Source organism: Macaca nemestrina, chromosome 12, assembly GCF_043159975.1.
Source record: "Macaca nemestrina isolate mMacNem1 chromosome 12, mMacNem.hap1, whole genome shotgun sequence".
Lineage (NCBI taxonomy): Eukaryota > Metazoa > Chordata > Mammalia > Primates > Cercopithecidae > Macaca > Macaca nemestrina.
The window spans coordinates 17,461,269-17,478,638 of NC_092136.1; the positions used below are offsets into that span (position 1 = coordinate 17,461,269).

At 44.2% G+C, this 17,370-nt stretch overlaps 1 protein-coding gene across 1 annotated transcript in view; it reads right to left on the reverse strand.

Annotated features, from left to right (window-relative positions):
• Positions 1 to 1,010: 1,010 nt before the first annotated feature.
• The window catches only part of LOC105471704 (protein tyrosine phosphatase receptor type J), a 190,809-nt gene continuing 174,449 nt past the window's right edge, over positions 1,011 to 17,370 (reverse strand). Inside the window, exons 20-25 of the mRNA XM_011724464.3 lie at positions 15,496 to 15,569; positions 15,251 to 15,385; positions 10,742 to 10,861; positions 7,186 to 7,346; positions 6,292 to 6,427; positions 1,011 to 3,575 (exon numbers count right to left, since the gene is read on the reverse strand). Coding sequence (XP_011722766.2) covers positions 3,417 to 3,575; positions 6,292 to 6,427; positions 7,186 to 7,346; positions 10,742 to 10,861; positions 15,251 to 15,385; positions 15,496 to 15,569 — 785 coding nt within the window. The 3' untranslated portion in view covers positions 1,011 to 3,416. The remainder of the gene's footprint in view (positions 3,576 to 6,291; positions 6,428 to 7,185; positions 7,347 to 10,741; positions 10,862 to 15,250; positions 15,386 to 15,495; positions 15,570 to 17,370) is intronic.

Consider the following 17,370-nt stretch of genomic DNA (forward strand, 5'->3'; position numbering starts at 1 on the left):
AAAGCAACCAACAGCAATACTCTGTACAAGTATAACAAACATTAGAAATATGCATCATTCCAAAATAGTTACAAGAAAATTACAGTTTAGAGTCCACATCAACACATCCTATGCATATGTGCCCCCAAGGGAGAAAAAGCTACAGTATGTTAAACACACAGCTGCTACACAGTAGTCTGCAAACCCAGAACTTAAGACTTTTGAGGCAAATCAACCACAGTCACCGAGGCTTGTTTAGCTCAGTAAGTACAATCAAGCATTTCAAGAGAACCAGGCTTTTTCATCCCAGATGAAAAACAAACGCGATCCGCTGCAACGCTGACCCCGCCCCTCCATCCCTAACCCCAGGGAGCCTCTGACCCAAGAAAGCACAAATCCAGTGGAGTCAATTCGGCGGAACTCTGGCTGGAGGTCACAGTATGGCCGCGGTGGGCAGACACCAAATGTCATTTCCTGCTGGTGCCGAGATCATCACTAGATTCGACTTCGGAGGCAAGAAGTGGTGGTTTCCGGGAGATGCTATCAATGGCCCGAATCCGAATCCCCCAAACGAGCCGGCCACCCATCTTTGGCCCTTGCATTGACACCGAAACCCATACCAGCTGCTTTTCTGTATGCAACTGTCAAAGACTGAGCAGGGGCGCTCACACCATCCCCCCGATTCCATTGGACTCTTCCAATTTGAGCTCATTGTTCCTGGGAGGGGTTGAGGCAGCTCGGAGGCACCCTCCTCTTGCCTCTGACCAACCCCCAGCCTGTGTGTCCTTTATAGTTACACATGAATCTTCCCTTTTCAAGCACTGTGCTATAAATACCCTTACCACCCCCACTGGCCCTGTCCCCAGCCCTTTTCAGGATGCAGAGAAGCATCGTGACCTTCGTGTGACCTGCCCATTTGGAATCCCAGACCGCTCCACCGCAAGAGTTCCTCCCGTGATCGCTGGGGCCGCTTGCCCATTTCCCAAGCCCACACCAGGCGGAAGGAAAGAGGGTTACTGTGTTTTGCATTTTTATACAATGTGTTTACAATTATGTTGCTTTAATCTTTTAAAGGATTTAATCTTTTAAAGGATTTTTTAGCAACAAGTCCCTTCCTCTGACTTCCCGGTGGCAGTGATGTGGGCAGAGCAGAGCTCAGGAGCTACCTGGGATTTGCCAGCCATCACAATGGTTTCAGACACATTGGAGGGGAGAGGACCACAGCCCACAGAACTGCTGCCTGAACAGGGACCTATGAATGAAGTACCGACTGCTCCGAGATATGCATGAGTTGGAGGCAGGCCGGTGTGAAGGTGTGGGAGGAATCTGCCCACGCCCAGCTTCATGCAACGCCCCGAGGACAGCGTGGCTTCCCTGATTCACACCTACTGAGCCAAGGCCCCCTCTGAAGTTAGGTCAAGAGGGCCCGCCCTAGCCTGGCTAACTCATTCCTTTGGGGACCTGATACTCAATGAACTGCTTACTACCAAAAAAAAAAAAATGCAAAGGATTCAGCAAAAAGTGCAATTTCCATTTGAGAAGTAAGATTCTCCCCAAAACACGACACCATCTTTTCATCCTTTCAGTACCTCAAAGGGAAAGGGAAATAAAAGGCATACAGCACTAACCCTCTGAACTACAGCCAGGGCGTTAAAAAGTGCGGTTCACCCTTTAGAACCCTAAGAGACCCATTAACACGTCCAGTCAGTTATCAAAGTGCCAGTGAGGTGAGGGGCGTGGCAGAGTCAGGAGGGACCAGGAGGCTGGAAGAGCCCGCTCCCATTCTCAACAGAACACACCTGTCCTGTTGACAGCAGGACGCATTACTGTGGAAACAGCCACAGGACTCCAGGGACTTGGTTATTCCTTCATAAAACCTTGTCAACTTCATTGCCTATTGGAGGTTAAACTCAAAACTTCTTCAAAATATAACCTGAGCCACAATATAAAATAAAAAAGAAGAAAAAAATCTTTTCATGTTAATGCCTTAAGAAGTTTACAGATTATGTACCAATAAAATAAATCCACATAAATTCTGAAATTCTTGGTGGACACACACCTGAAGCAAAAAAAAAAAAAAAAAAAAATTAATCTACATTTTAAAAATCAAAGTAATTACAGCAGCAGTATAGTGAAAAGAGGTTTTAAAAATAATAATTACATCTTTGATACAAATTCAAACTTTGTACACCTCAATTCATAGGAATGACTGTTTTTGAGAGCTTAGTGTGTATATATATATATATATATATATACAGTAGATTCCGATATGTGTCACGGCAGAGAGAGACAAAAGCCAGTGGACTTCGGGGAAGGAGGGATTAATCTGATGCTGAATTCACGCTGAAGTGTTCACAGATTGCCACGCTTCTGAACATACACACACACATACACACGGACACAGACACTTAAAATGCCAACCTGAGTAAAACGTTACTAAAAACCTAGAACATCATGAATCACTAAGTCACATATTGCACCTTTAAATAATCCTTCATACCAAATACAGACATGAGAAAAAGGATAATACAGGGACAGGAAAAGGATTTCTGTCACTGTAGGATTCCTCTGCTTCTCCCATTCCCACCCACAGAAATTCTCAAGGTGATATTTGAGTCGCCATTCTCACCCAACCAATGGGCTGAAAATGTTGCCAACAGAAGAGTCTTTGGAGAAAACTGGGAGGGAAAAAGGAAGAAAAAATGGAGCACAAATGTACAGGGGGCAGGGGACGTGGGGTCAGGGCAAAGAGGCCTCCCCTGATCAAATGAGAACAGAAATGTTACGGAGGAGGCAAACCTCTGATGCTAAACTACTGTTTAAATATTCCGTATATTCCAATTATGAGATTCAGTACAAAAATATAGATCTCTACTGAGTTTTGCCTGTGGAAGCATAATTCAGAAAAGGCACATGTTCAAATAGAAAACCCATTCGGAAGAGGCGCCACGTACCCCTCCCTGCGCAACCATCATCCACAATTAGGTATTTTCCATCGGCTAGATTCCAAGATACAGTAGGTAAAAATAGACCTCTGATACTTAAAATATATTCAACCCAACACAATCCTGGCTTTAGCATGTGAACCATATAAAAGAGTCTTTTTTAAAAAAGAAATTGTTTTGGAAAAAAAATCGTAGCTCCCTTTTCCTGGTTTTCCACAATCCTCAAGGGGGGAAAAGAAAAAAAAAAAGAAAAGTGACCTCATCCCATTGGTCATCAGGAATGCAGGTGATTTGCTCCCCACCCATCCACAGCCCCCGACAGCCCCAATTTGTCATCTGTCACGTGCAGCTTCATGCCCTCAAAATTAGTTCTCACAAAACAGAACAAAGAATTAAGATATTAGACATATAAAAACATGTCGACATCGGGGCCTGTGCCTTCGCTGTGGGTGCGACGGTCTGGTTCACTCCAGAAAGGTTTCTCCTTTGGAATTAGGCGATGTAACCATTGGTCTTTCCGAATGTGGTCACGGGTGCCAGGTTTTCATAGATTGTCATTGCAGTTGTGTTCTGGTAGATGAGATCTACTTTGGAGTCTTTCTGGGATCTGACAATATCCAAAACACACTGATTGAGGAAAACATACTGGTCCTGATAGAAAAAGGAAAGAGAGAGACAGAAAATGAACACGGGTCCCAGAAATGAGCACCCAAAATTATTTTCAAACAGGTACTTCCCCGGCCCCACTCCCAAACCCCATCCACCCAACAGCAAACGGTTCAGGTGAACGTGTTTCGAGACGTAACAGCACTGCAGTGAAATCTGAAATCACAGAAGCAAGATGTCCATCGTCGAAGATTCTCAACCAGAAGAGCACACACCACACCTCCCCTCCCCAAGGAGAAATGCCACAGTCTCGGGGAAGGGCAACGAAAGGAGGAAATGTAGAGGAAAGAAGGCACACACACATTCAAACAATCAAATGTCCAACAAGATGGCCTTGGCTAGTGAGGCCGTGCAGGGTAAGAATCAACTGTTATGCCCAACCGAGAAGCGAGGTTAAAAGGAGATGATCAGGTGGAGCTGGACGAGGACTACCCTTCAGGCAAGTATATCAGAATCTGCGGGTAGTGATGAAAAAAAGGGGAAATGGGGGTATAAGCTGACAGAGAAAAATATCCATGATACTGTAAGAGGAGGAAAAAAAACACAGAGAAGCAACATATATAAAACAGAATCTGGCCAGGCGTGGTGGCTCATGCCCGTAATCCCAGCACTTTGGGAGGCCGAGGCAGGTAGATCGGCTCAGGTTAGGAGTTCGAGATCAGCCTGGGCAACATGGTGAAATCCCGTCTCTACTAAAAATACAAAAATTTGCTGGGCATGGTGGTACATGCCTGTAATCCCAGCTACTCAGGAGGCTGAGGCACGAGAATCGCTGGAACCCAGGAGGTGGAGGTTACAGTGAGCCGAGATGGTGCCACTGCACTCCAGCCTGGGTGACAGAGCGAGACTCCATCTCAAAAAAAAAAAAAAAAAAACACCGGATCCAATTTTTTCAAAGTACTGTGTGTCTGTGTGTGTGTGTGTGTGTGTGTGTGTGTGTGTGTGTATGTGTTTACAGATGTACATAAAAAGTCTTATAAAGATGGACACCAAACTATAAACATTGGCTACCTCCAGGAAGCAGGACTGGGAAAGGAAAAGTAAGAGAAAAATATATTGAGGCCGAGCACAGTGGCTCACGCCTATAATCCCAGCACTTTGGGAGGCCGAGGAAGGCGGATCACGAGGTCAGGAGATCAAGACCAGCCTGGCCAACATGGTGAAACCCCGTCTCTACTAAAATACAAAAAAAATTAGCCAGGTGTGGTAGCACGTGCCTGTAGTCCCAGCCACTTGGGAGGTTAAAGCAGGGGAATCGCTTGAACCCAAGAGGCAGAGGTTGCAGTGAGCCAAGATCACACCACTGCACTCCAGCCCAGTGACAGAGCAAGAATCCGTCTCAAAAATAAAAATAAAAAGAGAGAGAAAGAGAGAGAAATATATTGTCAAATGCTTTCATATGAATAAGTATTGTTTTGAAAATATAAAAAAGATTAGACTCTAGTAGCAGGGATAAGAGTTCTGTGTTTCTCAAAAAAGGATAAAAGATTGAGAAATACTACTTTATATAATCATAGCAGAATAAAGACAATCTCTCTTTTGACCAACACAGGAGGTGAATTTCACTCTTTCCACAACAACCATCAAGCTCACCCCAGAGCACACAATGTACCCAGGCATCTAGAACATTCCCTGCTAGACTCAAAAACACAGAATATATACATAGAGTTCTAAATCGGTACAGGACGATAGCCTGATACAAAATTAATATTCTGCTCTCATCCTGGTCAAGGAACATTCACCCCTTTGAGGAAAGCAACTTTGCAATATGTTCTCTGTTGAAAACATGCCTCAAAAACACTGCTTCTCAGTAACATTTTGGGTAAAACCAAATCCAACAGTAGTACAGAAATTATACCGTAGATATTAAGCATTCCTTTTCTTCACTGGTCAGCCACCCTTCTGTAGCTATGATAATTGATATTCTTTAAAATGTATAAGTCTGAGTGAGGATAAATTGCTGTATTAACATTTAAGTGGCATTATATGTCACATCATTAATGTTTGATGAGTTTGTTTCATTAGCTCATTTTAAAGATGGTCAGACCTTCTTAGAAACAAAGAATGGAAAATACCAGTTTTATGAGTTTAAAACCCAGAAGCCAAAGTTCAAAGATGTCCCAAGATTATTTAATGAGTCAGAGGCAGCAAGGTAAAGAATCCTGACACCATCTCAGATTGTAGTTCCATTACTGACATCAGTACTACTATGTCACTTGTACTGGGTAACTTAATTCCGAGTCAGCTTAGAGTCTGCAAAGAAATCCAATGTTAGTTCACAGCCAAGAGCCAGAAAGATCTGGAAGGGTGACATATTTTAACACGAGTGCATGATACAATGCAACCTTTTAAAAATGGAGGGGAAGGGCCAGGCGCAGTGGCTCACGCCTGTAATTCCAGCACTTCGGGAGGCTAAGGCAGGCAGATCACTTGAGGTCAGGAGTTCGAGACCACCCTGGCCAACATGGAGAAACCCCATCTCTACTAAAAATACAAAAATATAGCTGGGTATGGTGTGCGTGCCTGAAATCCCAGCTACTTGGGAGGCGGAGGCAGGAGAATCGCTTGAACCCAGGAGGCAGAGGTTGCAGTGAGACGAGATCACGTCACTGCACTCCAGCCTGGGCAACAGAGCGAGACTCCATCTCAAAACCAAAAAAGAGGGGAAGGGTGGAATGTCAAATACAGATCTTGACCTCACCTCTGTCTGCACCATTAAAGGCCTATGCATTCGAAGGTCATACACAATCCCATATACATCCACGGTGTTCTCATTCTCTATCTGGTAGATGAGACGATCAATGGCAATGAAAGTGCCCGTCCTTCCGACCCCAGCACTGAGAGAAAAGAGAAATAAGCCTATTACAGTGGGTTTCCTCAACTGCAAGCCTCTTAGAGTTCCTCATTTGTACATACATCTTGCTTTCCTTCACTGTCACACTTTGAGGGCAATGTGCAGGATCAATACACATTTGCTCAGTTGAAGCCTCAGCAAGTCAGACAGCACTAGCTTGGGACTGGGGCCTAAGTCTCAAACTCACATTTGAGTCAAATGCCACATATACAACCCCTTGCTCGAGCTTCTTCAATCTCAGTCCCATTCAAGTTGCCACCATAACCTAGGATGGCATGTTTCATCTATTTATTCCCCACTGGGCAACAGAGCCCCTCCTGTCTTCTGTCCTAAATTAATTCCTTTAGCTTCAAAACTAACTTCTTGTTAGGCGTTGGCAAACTTTTTCAGTAAAGGGCCAGAGAGTAAACATCTTAAGCTCTGCAAACCATATGGTCTCTTTCTGCCGTTGTAGCAGAAAAGCAACCATAAACAATATACAAATAAATGGGCACGCTGTGTTCCTAGAAAATGTTGTTTACAAAAACAGCAGCTGACCAGATTTGATCCATGGGTTACAGTTTGCCAACCCCTGTTTTGGAAGTTCAGGGTTTAGGGAGTAAGTCCATGGTTGCTTATCCAAACCCTTTCCTGAATTCGTAAATGCCTATTACATTCCCTCTTAGGCTTTGCTTATGTAAAGTGCTGATAAATATATAATAACATTGGAAATCTGTCACACATGACGTGCCATCTGCATACCTGCAATGCACCAGAATCGGCGATTCGGGAGGACTCTGCTTCATGTAGTCACGAACGAGGTACCGGAAGTTGATGAGCAGGTCAGTGGTGTCCGGAACACCGTGGTCTGGCCAGGAGGTGAAATGGAACTGTCTCAGAGGGTGACTCTCACTTGTCTGGATCTAAAAGCCCAGAAAATGAGTTAGATCCAGACAGAAAGGCCGCCTAACAACATCAAAAAGGCAGGGGAAATCAAGCACAGCCTGAGTAGTAACCGGGAGTTGTAATGACTAAAAATGAAACTTCACATTTGCACGCAGCTGATAAAGTGCTTGCTCATCAAACCCTCACAATATGCCCAAGAAGGAGAGTTTATTATCCCCGTTTAAAGATAAGGCAGCAGCAATTCACAGAAGTGAAGTCATTTCCCTGACACTGATTTTAGATGCAACGGAAGTCCCTTATCCTCCAGTTCTGCGTTCAGATCCTTCCCTTCCTGACACAGCTGCCTGTCAATAATGAACTCACCTCCTTAGAACTTCATGAGCCCCATCCCCGAGCCCCCCTGGGAATGCCACTGACCATAAAACCAAAAATAATTTACTCAAATACACCATGATAATCAGTGCCTTCTGGGCAAGAATGGCCTCATAATTCACTATGCCCCCTAGAGAAGCGAATAAAGTGACAGGTCACTGGCAAGCACCATGCAAGTATTTAGAATTGGAGAGAGCTGAGAAAGGACTCCCCCAAAAAACCATCCATTTCAACATCTGAAAGATAATAGAGCTCATTATTACACAGACTGGTTCCCTACCTCACTCCAAAGCATATACCCTGAAGCCCAGAAGCCCACCACAGCTGGGGCGGGTCCTGTCCCTGACTCAGCTGTACTCGTTATGCCCATACCAGGGAATGACCGTACCCATGTGACCTACATCCGCGCTGCAGGCATTTCCATCTCCTTTATGACAGGTGCCCTTTGACACTCATTTTTTTCAAATGTATATTCATGATAAGAACAATAAATCTGCAGTATTCAAAATTTGGAAAACAGCAGGAAACAAAGATAAGAGTGAGGGGAGAGGTGCTAGAAGACCTCATCACAGATAAAGTTAACATTCACAAATGTAACCAGAAGTACTGATCCGAAGTCAGAAACCAGCTGTGAGAGATGGAGGTGGGGGAAGGGGAAGAAAAAAGGAGGGAGAGGGAGAGGGGAGGGGAAAGGGAGTGGGAGTGGGGAAGGGGAGAAGGAGGGGGAGAGGAAGAGGGGGAAGTGCGGAGGGTTATACTTAGCATTATCTTCGTGGAGGGCCGAAGGGGCTCGGGTTAGGGGTGGTAGTCAAAGGAAACCATTAGCCCTGTAATGTTCTCAGTTTTCTAAAGGAAAATGTATTCATGCATTTTGTATAATTAAAAAATAACATGGTACTAAATGCCATATGGTGTCCTGGATCAGCTCCTGGAACAAAAGAAGGCTTTAGTGGAAAAACATGAAATCGGAATAAAGTCTGGAGTTTAGTTAATAAAAAATAATCATCATAGTAATAGCAATTTTAAAAAATGATGTGGATGACTCCACCCAAAATGCCCCTCCACAAAGGTAAGCCCCAAGCAGCGGAGGCAACCAAGGAGAAGCCAGTCCGTTCAAATGAGCAAAATCTATAGAAATAAGCATGAGAGGCCGAGCACGGTGACTCACGCCTGTAATCCTAACACTCTGGGAGGCCGAGGCAGGCAGATCACAAGGTCAGGAGTTCAAGACCAGCCTGGCCAATATGGTGAAACCCCGTCTCTACTAAGAATTCAAAAAAAAATTAGCTGGGTGTGGTGGCAGGTGCCTGTAGTCCCAGCTACGCAGGAGGCTGAGGCAGGGGAATTATTTGGACCCGGGAGGCGGAGTTTGTAGTGAGCTGAGATCACGCTACTGCACTCCAGCCTGGATGACAGAGCGAGACTCTGGAAGGGGAAGGGGAAGGGGAGGGGGAGGGGGAGGGGGAGGGGAGGGGAGGAGAAGGGGAGGGAAGGAATAAGCACGACATTTTTCTACTACTGTGAGCTGCATTATTTAGGTGGCCAGATCAGTGAATGGTAACAGCTTTGATGGCATCTCCAGAGGAGGAACTGAAATATTGAGGCCAGACCCTTTGAGACACAGCAATTAGTAAAGAATTAGTACTTAATATACTATACTTTATCCATGACTTATGGAATCTTCAAGAATAATCTCATAAACTAGACCCTAACCCATCAACCCCAAAACGCACCCAAAAGATTCAAGATTCAACTCCAATGAATCTACTTTCCAGCTTTCCTTTTATGCACTACTCATAATATGCATAAATTTTCATCTCCTAGAATGTTTCTCTTACATTACATCCTACCATGTCCCCATGGTAATTATATAGTCTACCTATCCATTTTTTTTTTTTCTTTTTTATTTATTTTTTTTTTTTTTGAGACAAGGTCTTGCTTTGTCACCCAGGCTGGAGCACAGCGGGCACAATCACTGCAGCCTCGACCTCCTGGGCTCAAGCCATCCTCCTACCTCAGCCTTCCGAGTAGCTGGGACTACAGGTGTATGCCAGCACACCTGACTAATTTTCGGGTTTTGTTTTGCTTTGTTTTTGTAGAGACGGGGTTTCAGCATGTTGCCCAAGCTGGTCTCAAACCTGAGCTCAAGCGATCCTCCCACCTCAGCCTCACAGGCATGAACCAGCACGCCTGGCCCATCATTTCTAATAGCTGAATAATGATATTATAAGCAGGCGAGTCATAGTTGAGTTATCCATTCTACAAAAGCTAGATGTCTGCATGGTTTCCAAAGTTTTTCTCTATTATAAATAATGCTGAGACTCGTCTTTCTGAATAAGCCTTTTGTTGCATTTCAGATTATTTCCTTAGGATAGTCTCAGACTTCGAGCCAGCAAATCAAAGAGAACAGACATTTTTAGGCCTGTGATATAAACAGCAAAGAGTTACGCCAATGCACACACCCATCAACAGATACCAACGCTGCTTCATGGCACTGCCTCTATTTTCAAAGCATCCTTGTAAAAGGAAAAAGGCACATAAACTTGACTTCCTGGAATGCCTGCACAATTTAATTGGATTGGCTTTTGTAAATTTTGAGGGGAAGGGAGGCCATGTGCATAAGCCCTGGAATCCTATTAATGTAACTGTTATCAATTACTCCTAAGAGCAAGTAGCCGCTCCTGATGCCATATTTCTAACCAAATAATCCAAAAGGCTACGGTTTGTTCTATAAAATCTATGAGCAAGTCACCTGGAAGTGGAAAGAAAGGAAAGAGCTCCTGATGCAGAGCCATGCTCTTAAGATTCATTTTATTCAGCAATAACTTAGGAAATTCCCAAGAAAGTAAATTTCCCAGAAAAGTCAAGGGGTTGCCTTGGAGTATACATGCATATGGATTGTTCTGTTCTGAAAGGAAGGAAGCAAAACATTTCTCACTGCATAGGAAAACATATGAGTTAATATCAACCTAAAACATATCACCCCCAAATTAACATATAGTAATTACATGAGCTCGACTGATCCTGACTTCTTACTTACATTTTTCACTGTGAAATCTCTGATGGTCCATTCCGGGAGAACAATTTCTGATGTCATTGCCACAGTTATGTCTCCATAGTCCTGAGCCTGCTTGGAGGGCCAATACTCCTCACATTTGGTCTAGAACAAAATTGCATTTTTATAAGAAGACTCAGATCGTGCCATCTGCCATCACTAAAACCTCACAAGGGAGACTAGCTATTGAAAACTGGCATCAGAGACGGAATCAGACCTTCTAGTTGGGTTTTGTTTGACTCTTCGAATTGTTTTATTTTTTAGAGACAGGGTCTCACTATGCTGCCCAGGCTGGAGTACAGTGGCTATTCACAAATGAGATCATGGCACACTACTGCCTCCAATTCCTGCACTCAAGCAATCCTCATGCCTCAGCCTCCCGAGTAGCTGGGTCTATGGGCACACCACAGCGCCTGTCAGAATTGTTTTTCTTATTTTAATTTACAATTCTTGCTAACTCTTACAATTCCTCATAAAAATCCAGACTTATTTTCTCTTTAAAAATCAGATCTGCCTACACCAGGCCCAGCTTTCAGCATGAAAACTGATTTAGAGCAGAGCAGCAGCTGGTCCTTGACCTGGGACACCGTCCCTATCCAGCTCCCTGTGCCCCTAGAGTCGCCACTCCACAACTGTTCACTGACCTCATCCTCTCCCATAACCCCAGACAGCTGGAAGAAATGAGGACTTTTTCCCAAGGCTTTCAGATATACATTGGTTGCAATACAAATACACACACCAACAAAGAAAATCAAATTAAATCATTCTGGGGTCTTTGATTTCTATAAAGTTGGTGGACAGATGTGAACAGAAATAACCAGGAAACGCCTGCTCTCCAAGAATATCTGAATCCCCATTTGGCAAAAGACGACACACAGACACACACGCTCTCAACATTCTAAGGTGCGCTCTGCTGCTGGTAGTTTTCAAAGCTAATTGATTATCTGACTCACCTGAGAAGTCTGAGTTGTTTTGGGGTTTTGTTTTTTGTTTGTTTGAGACAGTCTCACTCTGTCATACAAGCTGGGGTACAGGGCACGATCATGGCTCACTGAAGCCTCAATCTCTCCAGCTCAAGGGATCCTCCCACCTCAGCCTCCAGAGTAGCCTGGACTACAGGGATGTGCCACCATACCCAGCTATTTTGTATTTTTGTAGAGATGGGGGTCTCACTATGTTGCCCGGGCTGCTCTTGAACTCCTGGCCTCAAGTGATCCTCCCACCTCAGCCTCCCAAAGTGCTGAGATTACAGGCCTGAGCCTCTGTGCCTGGCCTTGTCATGTTTAAAAAGAGATGCCTGGGTTCTACCTCCAGAGATTCGGACTCTGGCTGCGGGATCTGTATTTCTTTAAAGACCCAGGTTCCGAAGAAACAACCCAGGATCTGGATTCACACTGGCAGGGAGTTGAGTCTCAGCTCAGCCTCTTACCAGGTGTGTTTTTGTTTTTGTTGCTACCTTGTGGGCAAGTTCTTAACCTCTCCAAGGCTCAGTTCCCCCATCTATGAAATCGTAATACCTCACAGGGTTGTTACAGGAAAGAAATAACATATATGGAGAACCTAGTGCAGAAAATACACTCCCGTCCCCATTCACCCAGGGTCAGTAACACTCACTTCAGTCTTGATTTTAGATGAACAAGACACCATTTAAATTCATCTTCATGTTCTCCATTAATGTAATTATGTCATTTTTGTTTGTCTAACAGATAGATGTATAAGAATGTTTCATGTATAAGGCCCTGGGCTCAACAGTATTAAAAAATTCATTTGCATTCTTCTTTTTTTTTTTTTTTTTTTTTTTTTGAGACAGAGTCTTGCTCTGTTGCCTAGGCTGGAGTGCAGTGGTGCAATCTCGGCTCACTGCAACCTCCGCCTCCCGGGTTCAAGCCATTCTCCTGCCTCAGCCTCCCAAGTAGCTGGGATTACAGGCACGCACTACGACGCCTGGCTAATTTTTGTATTTTTAGTACAGATGGGTTTCACCACATTGGCCAGGCTGGTCTCAAACTCCTGACCTCAGGTGGTCTGCCCGCCATGGCCTCCCAAAGTGCTGGGATTATAGCTATGAGCCACCACACCCGGCCCATCTACATTCATTTAAAAAACACTTTTGCTGGGCGTAGTGGCTCACGCCTGTAATCCCAGCACTTTGGGAGGCCGAGGCTGGTGGATCATAAGGTCAGGAGATCGAGACCATCCTGGCTAACACGGCGAAACCCCATCTCTACTAAAAACACAAAAAAAATTACATTTCTTTTTTTTTTTTTTTGAGACGGAGTCTCGCTCTGTCGCCCAGCCCAGGCTGGAGTGCAGTGGCGTGATCTCGGCTCACTGCAAGCTCCGCCTCCCGGGTTCACGCCATTCTCCTGCCTCAGCCTCCCGAGTAGCTGGGACTACAGGCGCCCACAACCGCGCCCGGCTAATTTTTTTTTTTTTATATTTTTAGTAGAGACGGGGTTTCACCGTGGTCTTGATCTCCTGACCTTGTGATCCGCCCGCCTCGGCCTCCCAAAGTGCTGGGATTACAGGCGTGAGCCACCACGCCCGGCCTTAAACACAAAAAAAAAATAGCCGGGCGTGGTGGTGGGCGCCTGTAGTCCCAGCTACTCAGGAGGCTGAGGCAGGAGAATAGCGTGAACCCAGGAGGCGGAGCTTGCAGTTACCGAGATCACGCCACTGCACTCCAGCCTGGGTGACAGAGCAAGACTCTTGTCTCCAAAAAACCAAACCAAAACAAAACAAAACAAAAAAACGCTTTTATTTCTACTATAGCCTATTCTCCTGATTCAACAAGAGGGTAAGGAGCCCACCCTCTATCACAAGCAACATGAGGATGGGCGTCATCTCTTACTGCTCTGTTATCTTTCCCTCCTCCATCCCCAACCCCTAGCACAGGACCTTACCTACACCAGGGGCTGGATAAACATCTGCTAGCCTACAATGAATTATAGAACTTTAAAAGAAATGATGCCTGATGGGCGCCCACTATCCCAGGGATAGCACCACTCCAAGTATGCACCCTGGTGCCACGGCAGCAGAATCATCTGAAAACAGGCAGAAATGCAATTCCGAATTAGAAATTCTGAGGGTAGAACCACCCTCCTGGTGATTCTGATGGATGCTAAAGTTTGAGATCTACTGGCTTAAGGAATCGACTCCTATTCCTCAAACAATGAACCTACACTAAAAAACAACTCATAAAGCAACATTAAGTCCCATTCCTAAGGCACAGCATTTTTTAGATTAGCATGTGTTTTTCAGTTCTCTTCACATCAATTTATGGAAATACAGAATTTTATTACTATAAAAAATCTTGGCCAGGCATGGTGGCTCACGCCTGTAATCCCAGCACTTTGGGAGGCTGAGGCAGGCGGACCACAAGGTCAGGAGATCGAGACCATCCTGGCCAACACAGTGAAACCCTGTCTCTACTAAAAATACAAAAAGTAGCTGCACATGGTGGTGCCTGCCTGTAATCCCAGCTACTCGGGAGGCTGAGGCAGGAGAATCGCTTGAACCAGGGAGTCAGAGGTTGCAAAAGCCAAGATTGCATGACAGCACTCCAGCCTGGCGACAGAGTGAGACTCCATCTCAAAAAAAAAAAAAAAAAAAAATATATATATATATATATATAAAATCTTTGATGGAAGCAGCAGAGGGATTTCAGGGCGTTACAGGAGAGAGGGGGCTGCTGAGGCTTATCCAGGGATAAGTCTGAGATTTTGCTTAAAGAAAGGGTTCCAGGCCAAGTGTGATGGCTCACGCCTATAATCCCAACACTTTCGGAGGCCAAGGAAGCAGGGTCACTTGAGGTCAGGAGTTTGAGACCAGCCTGGGCAACACAGTGAGACCCTGCCTCCACTAAAAACAAGAAAAATTATCCAGGCATGTGGTGCCGCCTGTAGTCCCAGCTACCCGGGAGGCTGAAGTGGGAGGCAGCCCAGGAATTCAAAGCTATAGTGAGCCATGATCGCACCACTGCACTCCAGCCTGGCTGACAGAGGAGACCCTGTCTCAAAAAAAAAAAAACCCGGGGGGGCTCAGTGCTGAACCTAAGTTTGAAAATCATCGAGCTGATGGAAATCCTCATCTCACAGATGAAGATACCGGTTGCTTAGAGACATTGATGGGCTTGTCCGTGTTCACGGGGCCAATGAAGGACAGAGCCACACCGTCAACAGCATCTTGCACTAAGCCTGGGAGATTTTTCCACGGCACTAACCCGTTCCTGCTTACTAACTCCAGCCACGACGTAATAAATAGAAGACACTGATATTTGCCCACACAAAAAAAGATAATGACAAAATTGTTTAAAGCATGTTTTTAAACGTTTCTCTTAAGGGGAAAAAAAGAAAACAAGTTTATAAGAATAAAGTGCTAATGTTTGAGGTTTTTTTTAAAGAAACAAGTGGTTTTTAAGATACCCCTCTGCCACAAAAGAAAGCAATTAATTTAATGTAATTTTAAATTTCAAAAACTAAAAAACATACTTACTCTTCCCTGTTCAACACATTTGGTCAACATAATGATGGCATATACATTTTTCTCCCAAACCATACGCCAAAAATCTTTCAAAGTGTTCGGTAAAGGTCCTTGTGTGGCAATAAAATCTTTCTTGGAGTGGTAGCCCTAAAAATAGGAAACAACACATAGTCAACCTCAAAGAAACAGAAAGAAGCAAAGCGCTCTAAAGATTTCATCCAAACAGTCCAGTGCTGTGAGACCATCCCCCAACTTACAGGCATGTAGTTGGCATTGATGTAGTCGTCCGTTGAATGGGTCTGGACCGAAAGTTTGACACGGGAAATATCATCTGTGACATTAAAAGAGAAAAGGTCCGCATTATAAGCAAACGTTTTAGTAAAGCTGGACACAAAACAGAAAAAAAAAAATGAAATTCAAAATGGCAACACTGGGACTTGTGTCTTTGAAGATGCACAGCATGGCATTTCACATAGACCACCTCATTTAATCCTCATGGTCACTCTATGTGACCATGGCACAGAGCAGTCACACTATCACAGAGCAGAGCTAATGACTGGCATGGCCAGGATTTGAACCTGCAGCCTGACACCAGGGCCCAAGATCTTAACCACACCAGACGCCTTCTCACATAAAATGAACCTGTTACTATTAGCATCCTCAGGTGTCTACCATGAGCTCACATGAGGGAATATGCTAAACAATTTTATTTACTCCTCAAAACCACCCTATAAGCCTCTGCCCTGTTTCACAGATGAGGAAACTGAGAGTTATAGAGATTCAGTGACTTCTCCAAATCCATATATCTGGTGAGGGGCAGTCGAAATTTAAATCTAGTGCCCCTTCCACTAGGACAGGTTAAGTCCCTAGGTTAACCTTTCTACTCTGCCTCTAGCCTCTATTCTCATACAAACAAGTTGTTATAAAAAGAGAGTACCAAGTTCAAGAATAAATTGAATGTATAAGACTACTATCAGAAGGAGGATCTAAAACACAGAATTATGTTTTATAAATATTATTGTCATCTCAAAAGCATACACACAAACTTGCCCAACCTAAGAGATGAAATAATAACCTTAGAACTGTGAGTGTCAGGCTGAGCCAGAAGCAGCACCACCTGAGTCTCCCTGCCTCTGATTGTACTACCTCACCCTCCTCTGGACAAAATAACATAACAATGCTAAGTCCAGTACCAACCTGAGTCTCAGCCTAAAGACTTCCCAATAAAAACAATACCCAAACACCCACGTCCCAGCTCCCACTCCAGATCTGAGAATCTCCACAGACATTCACAAGAAGAAGCTGATAATCCCAAATTACCCTTAGAAGGGCAATACCCTCAGCCTAGTTTTAAAAGCATTTCTCTCAGAACATGGGCCGATATTCCTTGTCAAGTACAGGGAAATAAGTGGAGAGAAAGAACCCAAGAACAATGCTGAATTTAAAAAGAACTTAATGTTTTAGTCCAGGAATGAAAAACACAGCTTCAAATAAAGACGATGATGTCCTGATGTAAAAATTATCTGCAAAGTCTATCAATTTCAGCTACATCAGAACATGGCTACAGTCTATTTATGCTCCTCTCTGTGCCCTAATCCCCACCCAAAAGAGAGATCACGATGAACTTTCGATGGAGAAGTATTTACATTTCATCTAATGGTTTGATGTAATAAATAATTCTCATTTTAAACTCAATTTGCTGTTATCCCTGTTGACTAAGATGTAGACATTCTCAAAAACAGGAAATGAGCTAAGTATAATTCATACTTAGCTGTGGAATTCACTCAGCCCATGTGTCTGGACACAGAAAAGTGTGACTCCCTGTCTCGCTCTGCTCGCTTTCATGCCAGAATTATAGAATTGAAATAGTTGTGAGACAGAGGGGTTAAGAACACAGACTCTGGCCTTTTCCCTCAATAAGACAGACCTAGTACGAAGCCTAGTCTTCCCGACACTACCTGTGTAACCTTGGGAAGATCACCTAACCACTCTGTGCATTTTCCTTACCTGCGAAACAAATATTCTACTACCTACTTCATAAGGCTGTTGTGAGGATTAAATTAAAGATAATGTACCTAAATATAGTGCTTAGCACATAGTAGGTGAATAACGGATGGTTGTGGAAGTAGGTG